The 17,082-nt window shown below is 36.3% G+C and overlaps 1 protein-coding gene across 1 annotated transcript; it reads right to left on the reverse strand.

Annotated features, from left to right (window-relative positions):
• Window positions 1–8,135: 8,135 nt before the first annotated feature.
• Window positions 8,136–13,346, reverse strand: LOC145689427 (uncharacterized). Its single transcript, XM_081763584.1, has one exon. It carries the CDS (start codon window positions 13,344–13,346, stop codon window positions 8,136–8,138), a length of 5,211 nt encoding a protein of 1,736 aa, XP_081619710.1.
• Between the last annotated feature and the right edge of the window lie 3,736 nt (window positions 13,347–17,082).

The following is a 17,082-nucleotide window of genomic DNA, read 5'->3' on the forward strand; positions in this document are numbered from 1 at the left end:
CTGATGCTTATTAACTTTACATGACCGGTTTCGGAAATTTTACCACCTAACACGAAAACCCCATAACTATATGGATCCTCCCTTTCTTTGACAATATCTTGATAGTCATATTTTAATTAATTTTCTAAATTGTACTGTCTAATATGCAAGCTCCACGTACCTATGGTGTCGCTTTTTATTTCACCATATTTCGGTAACTGTTAGGCGTACCGACTTGCGGTTTCGGTAAACACACACCTCTAACGTTCTTTAAAACGTTATTAAGACATATTTTAGAATATTTAGAAATGAGAGTTCTGGGAATATCATGGTACCCGAAAACCCCCATCAGGGCGTGTGTGTAGTGTATTTAATTGAAACTACTTTTGAGGTTGTTGTAAGCCCTCGTAATTACGTTTCCGAAACTGCACCATCTAGTACGCAAACTCCACAGTTCTGTAGTGTCGCTCTTTATTTTCCCATATCTCGATATCCATAAGGCTTACCGAGTTGAGGTTTTCGGTAAACAGATGTCAGTTCCTTACATTTTAGAGACATATATTTTCATATATCTAAAAAATACAGACATTAGGTACCCCATGGTAGCCCGAACACCATTGAGGTACCCACTTACTTTTGAATGGTAATACATTTTGAGTTGTTGTTCAGCATCAATAAACACTTCATAGTTTTTCTACGTGCAACCCAAAAGTCCATACCTGACCGAACAGATTTTGTCCATTTAATCTCAAAAATGTTAAGATACTTTGTATTGTTAAGTACAACCAAATTAAGCACACTGAATATAACATTTTAAATATTTTCTGATTTTTGTTGCAGGTATTTCGTGCATCAAACCAGGATTCTGCTTGAAAGACAGTCAAAAGAAGCAGTGTAGGTTGTGGCTAAAAGTACGCCCTTTCTGAAGACAGACTCAGTTGTACTTACATTATTTTGTACGAATATATAACCCTAATAAAGATACTGTACTACAAATTATTTCTTTCTTCCATAAATTATAATAAAATATTATCTCTGTTTAAAGAAAATGATTGTTAATGTTAAGTCATTTTAATTCTTTTTCTCTGTAATAAGAACATTATCCCTAGCAATATTTTTTATCTTTGTGCTATTGCGATTGGATGAAGTAAAATTCTATACGAAGCACTATTATTTCAGACATGCATTAATAACTAATGTATTGTTCTGTATGTAAGACAATGTGTATACTGAACATGTCTAGCGAAGGTGTTGTTTTAATACAGAATCTATAACTCAGCTTTTCAGTAGTCAACTTTATTGGGAATCCGAAGAAAGAAGTTTAAAAAAAAAAAAAAATGTTGGACTTACCAGCGTGTGTGTGTTCGAATTCTGGACTAATCCAAATTATCCAGAGAAATCATTATATATTTCTTTGTTGCTATTTCAGATGTATCCTTTATCCAAGTCGTATGAAACGGAGACTTCATACATCGCTATACTTTGTATGAACTATGTTCCGTATTTACTTAATCACTTTGTAACTTTCTCTAGTGTTGACAAGGCCGCAGGTGTCAATCGAATAGTTTAGTGTTTCACTCATGTCACCTTGTGACTAAGGTACGTCCTGTCGGTATATATATGGTACTGGGTTCAATTAGCGATAAAATACATTTTTAGCGTTAAACAAATGCAAAAATCTACACGAAATGAGATACCGTGATCTCTGACTTACGGATAACACCAAGCAACTAATGGTACTGAGTGTGATTGAGTTTACTAATTACTATTTGGCTAAAATCAGTGTTCCTTTATCTATAGTTCTTTTCGTGCTTTGAATTGCAAAGTTTGAAATAACCGTTTTAAATTATTGTGTATATATATCTTCCGAGTAATTCTGAGAATCATTGCTCTTTCTTTAAGCAATGTATGAGACTGTTAAATTGCTCTTTCCTTAAAATGTTGCACTAAGAAGGATGCATCCAGGAAAGTCCAAATTTGCAGAATGTCTATAGCAGGTAAGAATAAATATGTTTAGTCGATGGCTGCACAACGCCTCCGCTGTCATCACGTTGTCACACAGCGAATACAGCGAACGTTTAAGAGTATTCTGCACTTACTATTAGGTATCGGCCTGGGAACTTTGGCGCATCTACCCAGTCTCCTTCTTGGTGTTTCATTTTTAATGGCGAGTACTGAGTAGGAATAATATTGTAAGCGAATGCGTTTCCGGCTGACACCACACTTTTAATTATTGCGACATTTAAAAAAAAAAAAACTGTTAATTAAAATGTACAGAGAAGTTATTTCTGGAAAATTCTATTCAGGCCTCTTGTGGTAACAACTGCACTTTAGTAGAAGATACTATTAAGGAAAAGAATGAGGTAAAATAATCTTTATATCGTACAAGCAATGGATGATAACAGCTTAATAAATGATTGTACGTAAATCTTGTTTGAGTTTGAATATAGGATTGTATAAGGCTGTGCATTTTGCATTATTATTGAGGTGCTGCAACTAACTAACTGCAAACCATATGATAAATTCTTACAGTAATATATCACATATTGATTTACTCTGTATGGAAACGAAAATAGTTTAATATATGGTTAACCTCCTTTGTGCCAGGGGCGGATCCAGAGGGGGGCGATCGGGGCGATCGTCCCCCCCCACAAGAGGAAACTTTCTTATTTTATATATAAATAAACCCATCCATAACAAGTTTGGAGCTCTTAAAAGTAGCAGTATTACCGCCGACCGCCCCCCCCCAGAAGTCCGTCCTGGATCCGCCCCTGCTTTGTGCCCATAATTTTAAAATTAACGCTTGTGTCACTTTTCAACACTTGACTTTGCAGTAGCTTTCCAACGAATTAGCAGGAAGCCCAAACTTATAGGACACCCTGCAGGTAAATACATTTCTTTGGACAGTTTCACTGCTCCAAACTAAGATTTGAAAAGTGTAGTATTGTTAATTTTATTATTATTGGCACAAAGGAGATCAACCATATTTTAAGCTATTTTTGTTTTCATACAGAGTAAAACAATATTTGACAACATTACAGTAAGAATGTATCATGCACTTTGCAGTATGTTGCAGCACTTTAATAATGGTGCACTATACGTACACTCTAGATCCTGCATATGTCCGATCCATACATTACAAGAAGGCAATACGTATTCGATACAGGTAAAATCTGTATATTTCATATGGACAACCTATTAGCTATATACATCCAATCTATACATTACATATGGCCAACCTGTACGCGACATACGTATAATCTATATGCTGCATGCAGACAGTCTGTAAGCTACATATATGCACTCTGTATGGTGCATACGGATATTCTGTATGCTGTATCTGGACAAGCTGTGTGCGACATAAGGAAAATCTGTATAATACATACGTACAATACGTATACTGTATCTAGTCGTACGTATGGGGCACAAGTACAATATAGATGCTGTCTCGGGGTTGAACGCAAGAAACATACGTACAGAACGTATATTGCATACTTCTTGAAATCATGCTCCGTCCTGATAGTCAGTGTATGTCGTCATTATTAACCCACATGCTACATACGACCCTGACGTCACAAAGCTAGATATTACCTCCGTATATACTTGTTACTGCAGATAACGTCACACGAATGACGTCATTGCACTTGTGCAGACAGTACGTATAATACATACTTTTTCAGCTATACGTTTGCTGCAGGATGTTATATACGGTTGTACGTTAAGTCCAGAAACTACAGGAATTACGAATGTAACCTACGTTTTTAAGTATGCCACCTACATTTTTTTTCTCAGTGTATGTAATGTACATTACAGCATACATATTAAATAAAATCTCAAATCTCACCTTTGTTGTCTCTAATGTATACTCTTAAACAGAAAACAATGTGGAAACATGCTCATCCTCGAAACTAATTTCTTACTATTTCGCTCATAGGGAATCATTGTATACAAGAAAATAAATGGCCATTACATCTTATCAATAGTAGCAGAAGTGTCCGCTCTGAGCGCGGACAGAATGACGTGTAAGAAATATAAAACCGAGAATTTGAATATTGTAGAAATTATCAACCTTCTCTTCTTAAGATTCGGAATTTTCGAAAACACTGCATCCGTGATTTCGTGAATGTATTGCGTATCGAAGAACATACGCCCAACTTAAACAAAGCACATAATGATTCAAGAATGAGATATTTCAATAATTTAGAAGGCTTTTAAGAAGCGGGGTTCTCGAAAACGCAAAACATGTATTCCCTCAAAAGTTTATACACCAAAATTTACACCTCCACCTTGAATGCATCTTCTGATCGGAAATTTGAATGCAGGAATGATACCCTTTTCACCCCTAGGAGCGGAATTTTTAGAAATAGTGAAACACATACTTCATTATTTTTTAAGAGTTTATTTACCAAATTGCGTGTCTGTAACTCGAACGTCTTCTCACATTCAGAACTTCCAGAGTAAAGAAAATAAAGGAAATTTGAATATAGAAATGATATATTTAGGAGCGGAAATTTTTCAAACACTGAAACACATTTCATTACTTTTAACTGAAAGCCTACGTCCCGAGTTTCACACCTCCACCTTAAGCAAATGTTTCCATTTGACATTTATCTAATAAACAAAGATAAATTTGAATATTATAAGAACGATATTTCTTTCCCTCTTAGGAATGGAGTTTTCAAAAAGGCAGAAACGCATAAAATGTTTAATTATAATATAAAAAATTAAAATATATAAATCGTTCCGCCACGAAAATCCACTGACTTAAGGCCATTATATAATCTTATGACGGATATAGGTAGTGTCGGTTAAGAATTCAATGTTAAAGATTTTATAGAGTATCTAATGACTCTTCTTGTTTGTGATAGGAATCTGCCAGTGAGGAGTAAAAGAGGTAAGATAAGCCTTCGAGCATTGATAGAAGAAATCTTGATCGTGCTCTACTAATGAACCATGTAAAATTTGATTATTCGCAATCGTTTTCCGGGAAAGTTCTTGTTTGATTAGGACACTAGTGACGGACTTCTGCAGTAGACACTGTATAAGGGAACCGAAATGATGCTCTAAAACTTGAAAATGTAATAGAGTAATTAAAAATCTCTAATTCATCATATTTCAAATGCGTCTTCTTCGGATTAACACGAAAATAGTATTTTCGCAGTCAGAATGAAAGTTCGAAATCGGAGAGTTGCTCTTCCCATGTATATGAGCCACTAACAAAATCATCGGCAAACAAGCGCTGGTCTTGTGACCCATGACACATCTTTCTAATTTATAACTTTTATGTGTTTGATTCATCTCAAATCATGTCCTTAGTACGTTTCAGATGCAATAAAATTTGAAAATATCTTTGGGAAATGTCCAGAGTTGAAATTAGTTTTGTTTCCTTTTAATGATTTTAAAACATCGTACTTCAATTGAAAAGATGTTGACAGGTACTTCGTATAACTTTACAGGATTGTACATTTAACACGACCAAATTCTTTCATGGTCGGTTTAGGGGAGATAAATAACTTCTAGTGCGTCTTTGTCATGAACTTAACATCTAACAATTGTTGAATTCGTTTACCAATTTGGTACAGTATTCCTAATGGAAAGGGTGGAAACCGGTGATGGAATAAAGTGCTTTTATCTATTCGTATCTTATGTTTATATCTCCTGAAACAAAAATTATCTTCTGGGTTGTATGAGAAAATATCCCTCTATTTGTACAATTAGTTGTGTATAGCGATTTTGTGATGTACTGATAAGTCAGGTTTTGTATTGAAAGGGTCAGTGTTGAAAGTTTTGGCAGTTTGTTTTAATCTCATAACCATCATGCTTCTCAGTAAAAGCGTGAATGGAAATAATACTTAAAGGCTTTCATTAAAAAAAGGAGAGAAATTATAACAACGAAACTTCCATATCAAGCAATTTCATATAGCTGACAAAAATCAAAACTTATCTTAAATCCTCATTTAACACACTTGCAGAAGATTTTATGTTTCAAAGTCAGAAAAAATCCAAAACATATTTCAATGCAGTATTTTCATATCTTCAGTATGTGAGTTTCTGATTTCAAATTCTGATCCTAGCAAATTTTTATAAGCAGATGTGTGAAATAAATGTGCATTCACGTGGTCGTAATTCATAAGTTATTATTTAGTTTAAATAAGAGCTCAGTAGTAGACCGCTCGTAACTGATGCAAAGGGTTCCAAATTTGATCGATCAGTTCCTCTCAAGCAGACTTTCTGGTGAGAAGCACTCTATGTAGGGGTTTTTCACGAGACAAGATAGGATTGTATTTTATAACAAGAAACGGAACGAGACAGATGTTTTCCAATAAAACACATATACTGTAAGACATTATTGTTGGCCACGAGACCAAAGAGATGACAAGAATTTTCAAGAGGAGATGAGATGAGACGCTATTTTCACACCTTTTCGAAACGAATAGAACCTGTTAAGTTCAACGCGTGATAACCTCTCCACTTTCTCATATAATCCATCCTATTCAGGTATTCCTTTATTCTCATTCTCACGTCACTATTTCGTTCAATATTGTTGATAAGATATAGTGTATTGCAATTCTTACTAACGGCCTAAAGAGTGTGAGACGTTAACTAAGTGCAATCAATATGAGATTCAGTTGTAGAATTCTAACCCCTGGTGCAAAACGTTTCTGGTGTGATCCTGGCCGCGTGAGTTTGTAATTAATAACATAATGTTCGCGGTTTTCCCAAGGTTCTTCGGTTCCCTCTCACATTTTCATTCCACTAACTCGATTTCTAAATGCACAAGTTCATTAATCGTCCTAGAATTATTTTTAGTCTAGAAAGTATTAGTGTGACATGTTAAACTAAAACAATCGTTAAGGGTTTATTGATATCTCTATTGCAACGGGTCCCTAATTCGATTTCCTCTGAGAGTGAGTCCTGTTAATCTTATGAGAGTGAGCTCTGGTAATATTATTGAATTCGGTGTACATATACAAAAGTAATATACAATCACAATAATTATTCAATTGCAAAACACATTATTCAACTTCACAAGACTTTTAAGTAGTCGCAAATATAGGGTCTATGGAAGTTTCATGTTTCACCGCTATAAATGAAAGAGCTCTAGTTTCAAAGCACCTTCACTAGTAAAAATAAAAGTTAACAGGTTACGCCTGAGTAAACCCTTAACAAGCTTAACACTCAATAAATATATCGGAACCAAATACGAATTTAATCTACCGTAATCCTCAGTAAAAATATTAAGTATGCACCTTTAAAGTTAATGAGCCAAATTCCTGCTTAGCGCGTGTCCTATAAGACAATGTCTATAATAATTACCAAACCTATTCAACAATGTTCACGTCCAAGAGGACACAATCCTTAATTTAGTCATTATTCTGAACATAAACTGTATTACATTATTAACGAAAAATTCTAAACACTCCAATCTTATTCAATATGTCATAAATGTATTTAGTTTAATTTTAACCCGTGTCTTAAGTAATTATGTAATAAATTACCACATATTATGTGCCTCCAATAATATTCGAAACCTTAATAAAATAAGCGAACTTCATAAAGTGTCTTTCAAGTCAAAACTTTGAGCATAAGAATCTTCCTTCAAAATATCTATAATACGATTCCAGTTTCAAGATATAACCAACCAGTAACTAAGTAAATTCCTATTGATACAAGAGGTAGTTCCCAAAAGGACTTTCTTAGAAATCCTTGACATGTGTTGATAGACAGAAATCGTTACACTATAGGAGGCAGGTTAGTGAATTAGCCCTCTAAACAGTTTGAAGGATTTCACCATTAAATAGTTCATGCAGGTTGACTTAGATCCTATGTTCATAATAGTAAAGACACAATACGACAAGTGTATTAATGAATCCTTATTCATTTTATTAATTTCTCAAATTAAACGTTAAAACTGAAAACACACAGAACAAGACTGATTGTTAGGAACAGAATTAAACTACCCGTTTAATCTTCCTCTAAAAACCTGTTGCATTTTTGCCTCCTTTATTCTCTAGTAAAAACCACAGACTACTACACAGACAAGTTTTTCACCTCTTGCTACAACAGTTTCTCACCTCTTGCTACAAACTTAACATCCTCCCACCTTTGATTAATACATTAATCAAACAAATATATATATTACATAAGGTACAGTCTTAATCTAAAAATTTCTTAGGGAATTTCACTTGCCTACCACTCCTTGTGGTTACAGTCTTTTCAACTTTAGGTACACTTGAAATCCCTTTAACTTTCTCTGCAAGTAGTTCCTCACCGGAAGTTATTTCCAAAGGAAACACACGTTGAATGGGTCGAATCATCTCACCCGATGAAGTTTTCAAACGAACAACTCTGTACAGTCCGTCTCTACCAGGATACACGTCAATGACTTTAGCCAAGGGCCAAGCCACTCTTTTCTTATCTTCTAGCTCCAACAGAACTACATCACCTTTCTTGATGTTTTGGTAAGTATCTGTCTTCCCAGGCCGTTGTATTAATTGGCTTAAATATTCATTCCGAAAGCGTTTCCTTAAAATACCTCTTAAATTTTGTTGATGTCGAAATTTCTTGTCAAAAAAGAAACGATCCAAATTATCTAAATCTGGTACACCTACACTAGAAATATCTTGCAAGAACATTGCCGGTGTAATAGGAATGGGATCATGTGGATCATCAGAAACATAAGTCAGGGGTCTTGAATTTACTGTAGCCTCACAATCACATACAATGGTCAGTAACTCCTCATACTGTAGAGATGCACGTCCCAATACTCTCCTTAGAAGCCTTTTGACAATCTGTATAAGTCTCTCCCAGAAACCACCCCACCATGCCGCTGTAGGCGGATTGAATTTCCATTCGATTCTTCTTACTGAGGCTTCTCTTTGTATTTCATTCCAGTCCACTTCATTGAGCAAATTACTTGCGCCTACGAAATTTGTCCCATTATCACTAAACACAATTTTCGGACGTCCTCGCCGAGCAATGAACCTTCTAAATCCAAGCAGGAAACTCTTAGTGGACAAAGATGTGGTGAGTTCAAGGTGAACAGCTCTTATCACAGCACACGTAAATAGGATAATCCAAGCTTTTGTACCATCTTTCAAAATAAGAGGGCCACTTAAATCAACACCGGTCACTTCAAAGGGAGAAGCATCTCGTATTCGCTCTTCAGGTAGCGGAGCGGGAATGCACTGAATCCCTTTTGTCTCATGTCGTTTACATCTAACACATTGAGCAAGAATCCTTTTTACCGTTCTTCTACCTTTGAGAATCCAAAATCTTTCTCTGAGAGAAGTCAATACTACACTTACACCAGCATGATTCACACTGACATGTTGCTCAAAAATCAGCAATTCCACCAATTTATGCTTACTAGGTAGAATCATAGGGAACTTAAAATCTTCTTCATCCTGACGTTCTGTTAGCTTCGTCTTTACTCGGTAAATACCTTCCTTATCCTGGAAAATATCAAGAGACTTCAATTCGGACTTCCTGTCACTTGAAAAACTTTCGTCTTGTACGTTCCTGATTAAAATTCGTTCTGCTGAATTAAGCTCAATAGCTGTCAGCTCTCCGCAAACTCGTTCATTTGATTTCTTTGCATTGTTACAGAATCGAATAATCCAAGCAACCATTCTTACTATCTTTGAATACTTCGAAAAATATGTACAGTACCACGGATCTACTTTACTCTCAACGTACATGCTCATCACCAATCCCCTTTTTCTTTCAGCACTTACTTCTTCTTTATTTGTCATGACAGTAGATCGAGGCCAATCTGTTTCTTCTTGCTTGAGCCACTGGGGACCCTCCCACCATTGCGATTCTAAAAGTTTACTAACTGAACATCCTCGGGAAGGCAGGTCCGCCGGGTTATGTTGCCCTGAAATATGACGCCAATCTTCTACATTTGTTAAATTGCGTATTTCCTTCACCCTATTATTAACAAATGTTGCCCATGGTCCTTCACTCTGTATCCAACACAAAGCTGTAGATGAATCCGTCCAAAAATATTCTTTGATCTTTTCAAAACCCATTGCTGTTTTCACAAAATTCGCTAAACGAGCTCCTATGAAACATGCCAGTAATTCTAATCTAGGTATAGTGATACCCTTCAGTGGCGCGATTCTCGATTTAGCTTGCAATAATTGTACTGAAACAGTGCCATTAACCTCAGTTCTCAAAAACACTACTGCAGCATAGGACATTTTAGATGAATCACAGAATATGTGTAAACTAGAAGATTCTATGTCTACAAACGAAACACACCTGGGTATTTTTACAGTCCTTAACAAAGTAAGTTCTTCTAACCATTTAAGAAACTGTTTGCTTGTTTTTTCCGGTAATTCAGTATCCCAACTCAACTTTTCTTTCCACGTTTCCTGTAACCAGAGTTTTGGAAAAAGAGTAACAGGACAACTGAAACCAATTGGATCAAACACTCGTTGCGCAAAGGACAAAACAACTCTTCTCGTTACTCGTTCAGGAGGTTTCTCACTTAAGTTTATGTCACAAAATAAAACATCATCTTGCTTGTCCCACAATAAACCTAGAACAGATATTGGTACACATTTCTGTTCTTCTTTGCACAACGTAGTATGCTCCCACCCTCTTAACTCAAATTTTCCTTCAGCCATAATGTTCGTTGCTTGTTCAATAAACTCTTTCAATTCATTTTCAGAATCAACGGATGTTACACAATTATCAACATACATGGAAGTTTTAAGCTTCTCAGTTACACTACTATAAGGATAATTGTATTGTTTCAAGTGGTGGTCTATTACAGCATGCAAAAGAAAGGGACTACAGTTAACTCCAAAAACCACCCTGCGGTGTCGAAACACTTTAATCACCTGTTCTTTATAATCTTGCCACCACAAAAAACGTAAGTAGTCGCGATCTGCTGGATTAATAGAGATTTGTAAAAAAGCTCTTCTTATGTCCGAAACAACACCTATCCCTTTCTTTCTGAAATTCATGAGAATGGCAGGAATAAGTTCTAACATATTAGGTCCCTTTGCTAGACAATCATTTAAGGAACGAGATCCCTTTTCTTTACACGAAGCGTCAAAAACAGGTCTAACATTTGTCGTGGAATTTACTTTAAAGACTCCCCGATGAGGTAAATAATGCCCTCGATTACCTAACTCTTCTTCTGGAACTTCTTCTATAATTCCTTCATTTTTCCAGTCTTCAAAAATTGCGCTATACTCATCAAACTTTCCATCCGCTATTAATTTCTCACTTGCTTTTCTTAGTCGCTTCTCCGATAGATCTCGGTTATCGGGAATATCACTGTTGCCATCTAGCCAAGGTAAACAAGTCTCATATCTTCCCTCTTCGTTAACAGTTACAGTTTTCTCAAAATGATCTAAAACCGCTGCGTCTATTTCACTTTTTCTCAAGGTTTCACAGGGGTCAGAAATTCCTATGGCTTCTAAATTCCACAAATCTGCTAAACGTGTATTTTGATTCAAAAGAGTAAGAGTCACCATAGAATGAACACTTTCACTCATATGCTCGACCAATTTTCCGACTACTACCCAACCTAGCACAGTTTGAATAGCAGTTAGACCACAATCTAAGTGATGCAAAGTTCCGGTATAAAGTTTACCCATAACATCAGCACCTAGCAATATTTCGATTTTTGGAGAACCGACACCAATATCTGAGACAATTATATTATTTGCCTTCAACTCCTCAAGCCAAGGACCTGGTTTTAGTTTTGGTATGGGATTACAAATAACAGCTTGATCCAAAACCTGTATTTCAACTGCACCATTACCTACCTTACTTTTCAACATTATATTGTAACGTTTATGTTCTGTTTTCTTCGAAGAACCACCTCCGAATAACGCATGTATTACTTGTTCAGTTTTCACTGGTGTGTAACACATCTCTTTAGCAGTACTAGACAAAATGTAGGACCGCTGAGAACCTGAATCAATGAGCGCCCTTACAACGCGCCTTTTACCGTTAGCTTCCAACACTACAGGTAAAGTTTGTAACACAACATCTTGTGTGCAACACTGATTAGACAAGGTAGCTTTAGGTTTCTCTTCCTCCTTTTCCGATTCGCTAGTATCCTTACGTTCGGACGGTAACTCCGCGCACATAATCACCCAATGTTTTTGTTTACAAATAACACACTGCACTTTTGCTTTGCACGCCTTTGAAAAATGCCCAACTTTTAAGCAAACAAAACACGCTTTTTTCTTTTTTACGAGTTCTTGCTTCTTGTTCAAAGAAAGCTTTGAAGCATGAAAACATTCCTTACTTTCGTGATGCTTATCACAAAAAATACAACTAACAGAATTTTTATTTCTTTCACCCACAAACAATTCACTCGCGGTCATAACGTGCTCCTCTTCTCTCTTCTTTTTCTCCCTCTTATTGGAAGCTTCCATTAACTTGAAACCCGTTTTTGCAAGTGATATTCTTTCCTCACCTTCAACTTCCGCTCTCAAGAACGCCAACAACTGGTTTAACTTGTCACCATATGTTCTTTCTTGCCCATCCTCGCTACTTATTGTGACACTAGCATTTCTCAACCACACTCTTAAAATGTCCTCTGGTATGCACGATTCAACCAATGGAAATAACATCGCAGCATACTTATCAGTAGTCATTCCTATGGATTCTAGTGCTCTCAAGTACGATTCAAGTTTATCATACAACTGTGACGTATCAACCTTGCACTTTGTACTTGTAGCGTTTTTAATGACTAATCCAAGCAGTTCCCTCACATAAAATTCTATTAATAACTCTTCCCTACCAAACCTATTTTTCAAACATTCAATAACCTTAGAATAATTCTCTGCTGTAGGCGGGAAACTATCCACTATTTCACGAGCTCTGGATCCTTGTACCGTGGCTTGGATCAAGTACTGGAACTTGTCTTCTTCTTCCATCAATCTATCCTCATGAATTCTTTTAAACTGGCTCCAGAAACTCAACCAGTTTTTAACTTCACCTCCGTATTTTATTAGTTCAATTTTTGGCAGCTTTAACTTCCTCCTTGAAGTAGGCGAAGACACCACTGACACTTCACTACCTTTGTTTGACACTGCACGTGCACTAAAAAACATTTCAACCTCGATACGAGCGGCATCCATCTTTTCTCTATACTCTTCTGCCTTACCGAATTCCTGTTCAAAGTCCTCCTCTGTTTTCGTAGAATCTTGCAAAATCAATTCAGTCACTTTCCCGGTTAACTCTTCTAGTTCACCAGATAATCTTTCTAACGTAGCGAACTTTGTCCTTACAGATTTTTCTGAAACAATTTCTTCTTTGAGCACTACTAACAAGGCATTGTGTGCACGGGTGAAAGATGCCCGTACTACTTTTCGTTTTTGTACCAAGGATTCCATATTTTCTTTCTTTGTATTCACACAAAATTACTGAGACAATAATTTGTACTTTCTTGCAAGTTTCTATCACGTCGGGGTCACCAAAATGTTAGGAACAGAATTAAACTACCCGTTTAATCTTCCTCTAAAAACCTGTTGCATTTTTGCCTCCTTTATTCTCTAGTAAAAACCACAGACTACTACACAGACAAGTTTTTCACCTCTTGCTACAACAGTTTCTCACCTCTTGCTACAAACTTAACACTGATCTATGATCGCGTAGTGCCCATACTATTTAATGGGTGTCGCTAGCTGTCCTATTCCTTAAGATAGTCCTTGGTAGTAGCTTTCACCTCTTACACATGTTAGAGCAGAAATGTGCACCAGCGTTTGGGTGGTCTCCGGTCCACTGAGCTCTTTAATCTGGCCCGCCTGACTAGTTATTGAAAATAAATTTCTTACGTAATATCTTAAACTGAGCTGAAAGTTTTTCTTGAATAACTGATGTCTTCCGTGTTGGCAAACTGGCCAAATGTTTCACTAAAATGGTAAATAAATAGATTTTTCTGCCTTTTAGTAAGTAAATAGTTTTGTTACCGTTATAACAGTTTTTATATTCCTGTGATATTAGTGTATGACGAACAATTTTATAAATTGATAAATTGAATTACCTTTGGCTAGCTGAGAGCTCCGCTCTCATACCCCTGAGTATGCTTGGCCTACGACCTAACATTTCTTATGTATCAGTCTTAGCATCAACGGTGAATTTCGTGCATTTGCCCTTCACATTTCCTGAATATGGCCCAGCTAGGAGCCTCGCCCCCTATTCGAGCTAGGCCTCGCACCTCCTAGACTCGTAATTCTACCAAATTTCAAATTTCTTTTCGTATTTCAACTATTTGAAAGATAATATTTTATATCCCAAGAAAACGCCAATTTGAATAACATAGGAATTTCTTAATCTCCCTTTAGATAAGTTAGAAACTCAAAATATTCATTTTTGGAAGTCTTCCTCTGGGTTAGTCCCGAAAGACTACAATCGTACTGAATTTCATCATTTGAATCCTGCCGGAAGTGCCTACACATGTTATTATATAGGTGTAGAGGATGTCTCATATAAATACCGTGCGAAAGATTTTTCAGTTTCCCATTAAACCAGTCTGAAGTTGGAATTTTTTATTTTTGGTAATTTACTTAGATAACGCTAACAAGAATGTGCAAACATACCGTATTTCAAGTTTTTGTTCTAATTCAAGTATCTAAAATATGAGATTATGCGATCAAAATAGGCTCATTTAAATAACATGACGTATTTCTTCATCCTCCTTTAGACTCCCTAAAAATTAAAAATATTCACCATTGGCAATTTTTCTGCCGGTTAGTCCCGGAAAGTTACAATCATGCCAAATTTACCCTTATTTTATATCAGTTCATGTAGTTTTATATATAGTCAGGAGGATATGGGTATTCAATTCTTATGAAAATGTACATATTCTTGTATGGTCCTTGACGGCAGCAAATCCTCTGTGGTTGGCTCACTTTTTGTTCCAACTTGCACATGCTTATCTTAGAGTATTCAATCACATAGTGCAATGTTTCATCACTAGGGATAAGCACTCTCTACGAGTTTCTGTAACCGACCCTCACAAGATGACTTCAATATATGTTCCTCGTACAAAATACAGTAGTTGTCCACAACACACTGTAAGATAAAGTTCAAGCCAGTTGAGCTTTCCTCCGAAAAGCGTCTGCTGGTCTAGGCGACTTTGCAATTAGTATTTGTAACTGAAAACTCAACTAGGCTACAACATAAATAGACTTTGTGCACGGAGCATAATGTGAAAATAACCAAATTTGGTTACTTTCTCACCAAAAATACGTGGAAAATACCGTATGGATTACCAAATTCGGCTAGTTTCGGCGAAGGGTCTCTAAATCTAGACATAGAAATGGTATAGAAATTACACAATATACTACTGTCCACAAGCCACAGACATCGAAGTACTCAAGGTGACTATAACCAATAATGGCCGGTAATGTAAGGTATTGGAACTAGCATTTAAATGCAATGCATATACTATTGCCAATTCCACAGCCACCTTCAGAAACAGTGTAAAGTGGGATGATGGATCCTTCATTAGTTTAATACGACTTAGAAAGCGCTACGAGGAAATGCTTATTTCTCTATTGTCTCGTCAAGAGAAGGACCTGATTTTGGAGGTGGTTTGAGAAGTAGCTTCTTTATGACTCTAAATGGTGAAATAATCGTTAGTTGAAACCACATGCAGCAACCTCTTAAAAACCAGAATCACACTTCATTCAAAGAACGTTACTTTGGGGACTGTGCATTGCGAACTCCAGAGACCTACAGCCAGATATAGTCAATGTAACTGTATTGGAAGCAATTGGAACGAGTGTTTGAAAGTTTGAAAACTGTGGACCCAGTGCATGTGAATGGCAGATTTGTTATTCTGTTTCAGTGCAGCACAAAACATATTAGTAAGTTTACCGTGATATTATGCGTCTTGAATGGGAACTTCTATACTCCGAGTCACCCGAATTGGCATATGGTACGAGTATCAGCCAAGTGTGCTGTTACTAAACCTTCAGGGAGGAATCTAAAGATTCATAATTGATTTTGTTCGTATTTGTGGACAACTATGAATGATTAAATTCGTCACTGAAGGTTTGGTAACACCGCACTACGAGCCTATTTGCTGAGGCCATCCTCCAACGGGTGACGCGGAGTATAGTATATTCTCCATACTCCTCGAACATTTCACCTTTAGATCTAAACTTACTTATCAATTGTTCCGTTCGTTAGACGAAAGTCTGCTGCAGGGGCAACAGCCGAATCCTTCACGAGGTAGTTGATGCAGTTGACAACTTCTTTGGTTCACATTATGATAGGTTTTACCACCGTGGGATCCATAATCTATTCGACCGTTGGTAACAGAGTATTACTATGGATTGAACTAATATTCAAGAAAGAAGTTCAAGTTATCGATCATCTCTTTGAAGCGTCAAAATCAGACAGAAGGTTTTAGAGCAACTAATATCAGTTGGTTTGTAGACGAAGGCATTTACAAGTTCTCCCGTTTCGAAGTCACGTAAATAACCTTGGCAAAAGAATATCGTTATGCAGAGTCGTTTTGATGTATGATTAGCGTCATACTAAAGGCCTGAAAATACTAAAGGAAAAATATGTACCAACTCTTTAGTATGGTGCTAATCACGAGTCAGAACGAATCTGCATAGGGCCCTGTATGATTAGTGTACATCCCTTTGGTAAGGGAAGCCAAAATTTGATTCTTGGCACGAATTCACGTGCTCGGATCTTGTATATTCTTGTCTTACATAGCAGCAATATTGGACAGGAATATTAAATTCGTAATTAACCAATCTATCAGAAATTACATTTGGGGCTAAGTGTAACAAATATTACATGCTAACTATTTAAAAATCATATTTTTTCTATTCTTAGTTTTTCTTTTTTTAATTGTTACTTTGTCCTGTGTCTTTTCTGAGTAACACACTGTTAAAAAATATATACGCTAAGTAGGTTTCGAACTCACAAAACGTACTTACGGTAGCTTAACAACTCTAACCATACGGATATGCTAGCCAGTACTAAAGTGTACGAGAGCAGTAACGATTACAGTTTTTTAAAGCTCACAAGAAGAGTTATTTAAAGAAAAAAGAAGTAAACAAAGGAAACAAAATTTCAAATTCTAAAAATGTAACTTTCTTTAGGATG

Source organism: Thermobia domestica, chromosome 7, assembly GCF_964235325.1.
Source record: "Thermobia domestica chromosome 7, izTheDome1.hap1.1, whole genome shotgun sequence".
Lineage (NCBI taxonomy): Eukaryota > Metazoa > Arthropoda > Insecta > Zygentoma > Lepismatidae > Thermobia > Thermobia domestica.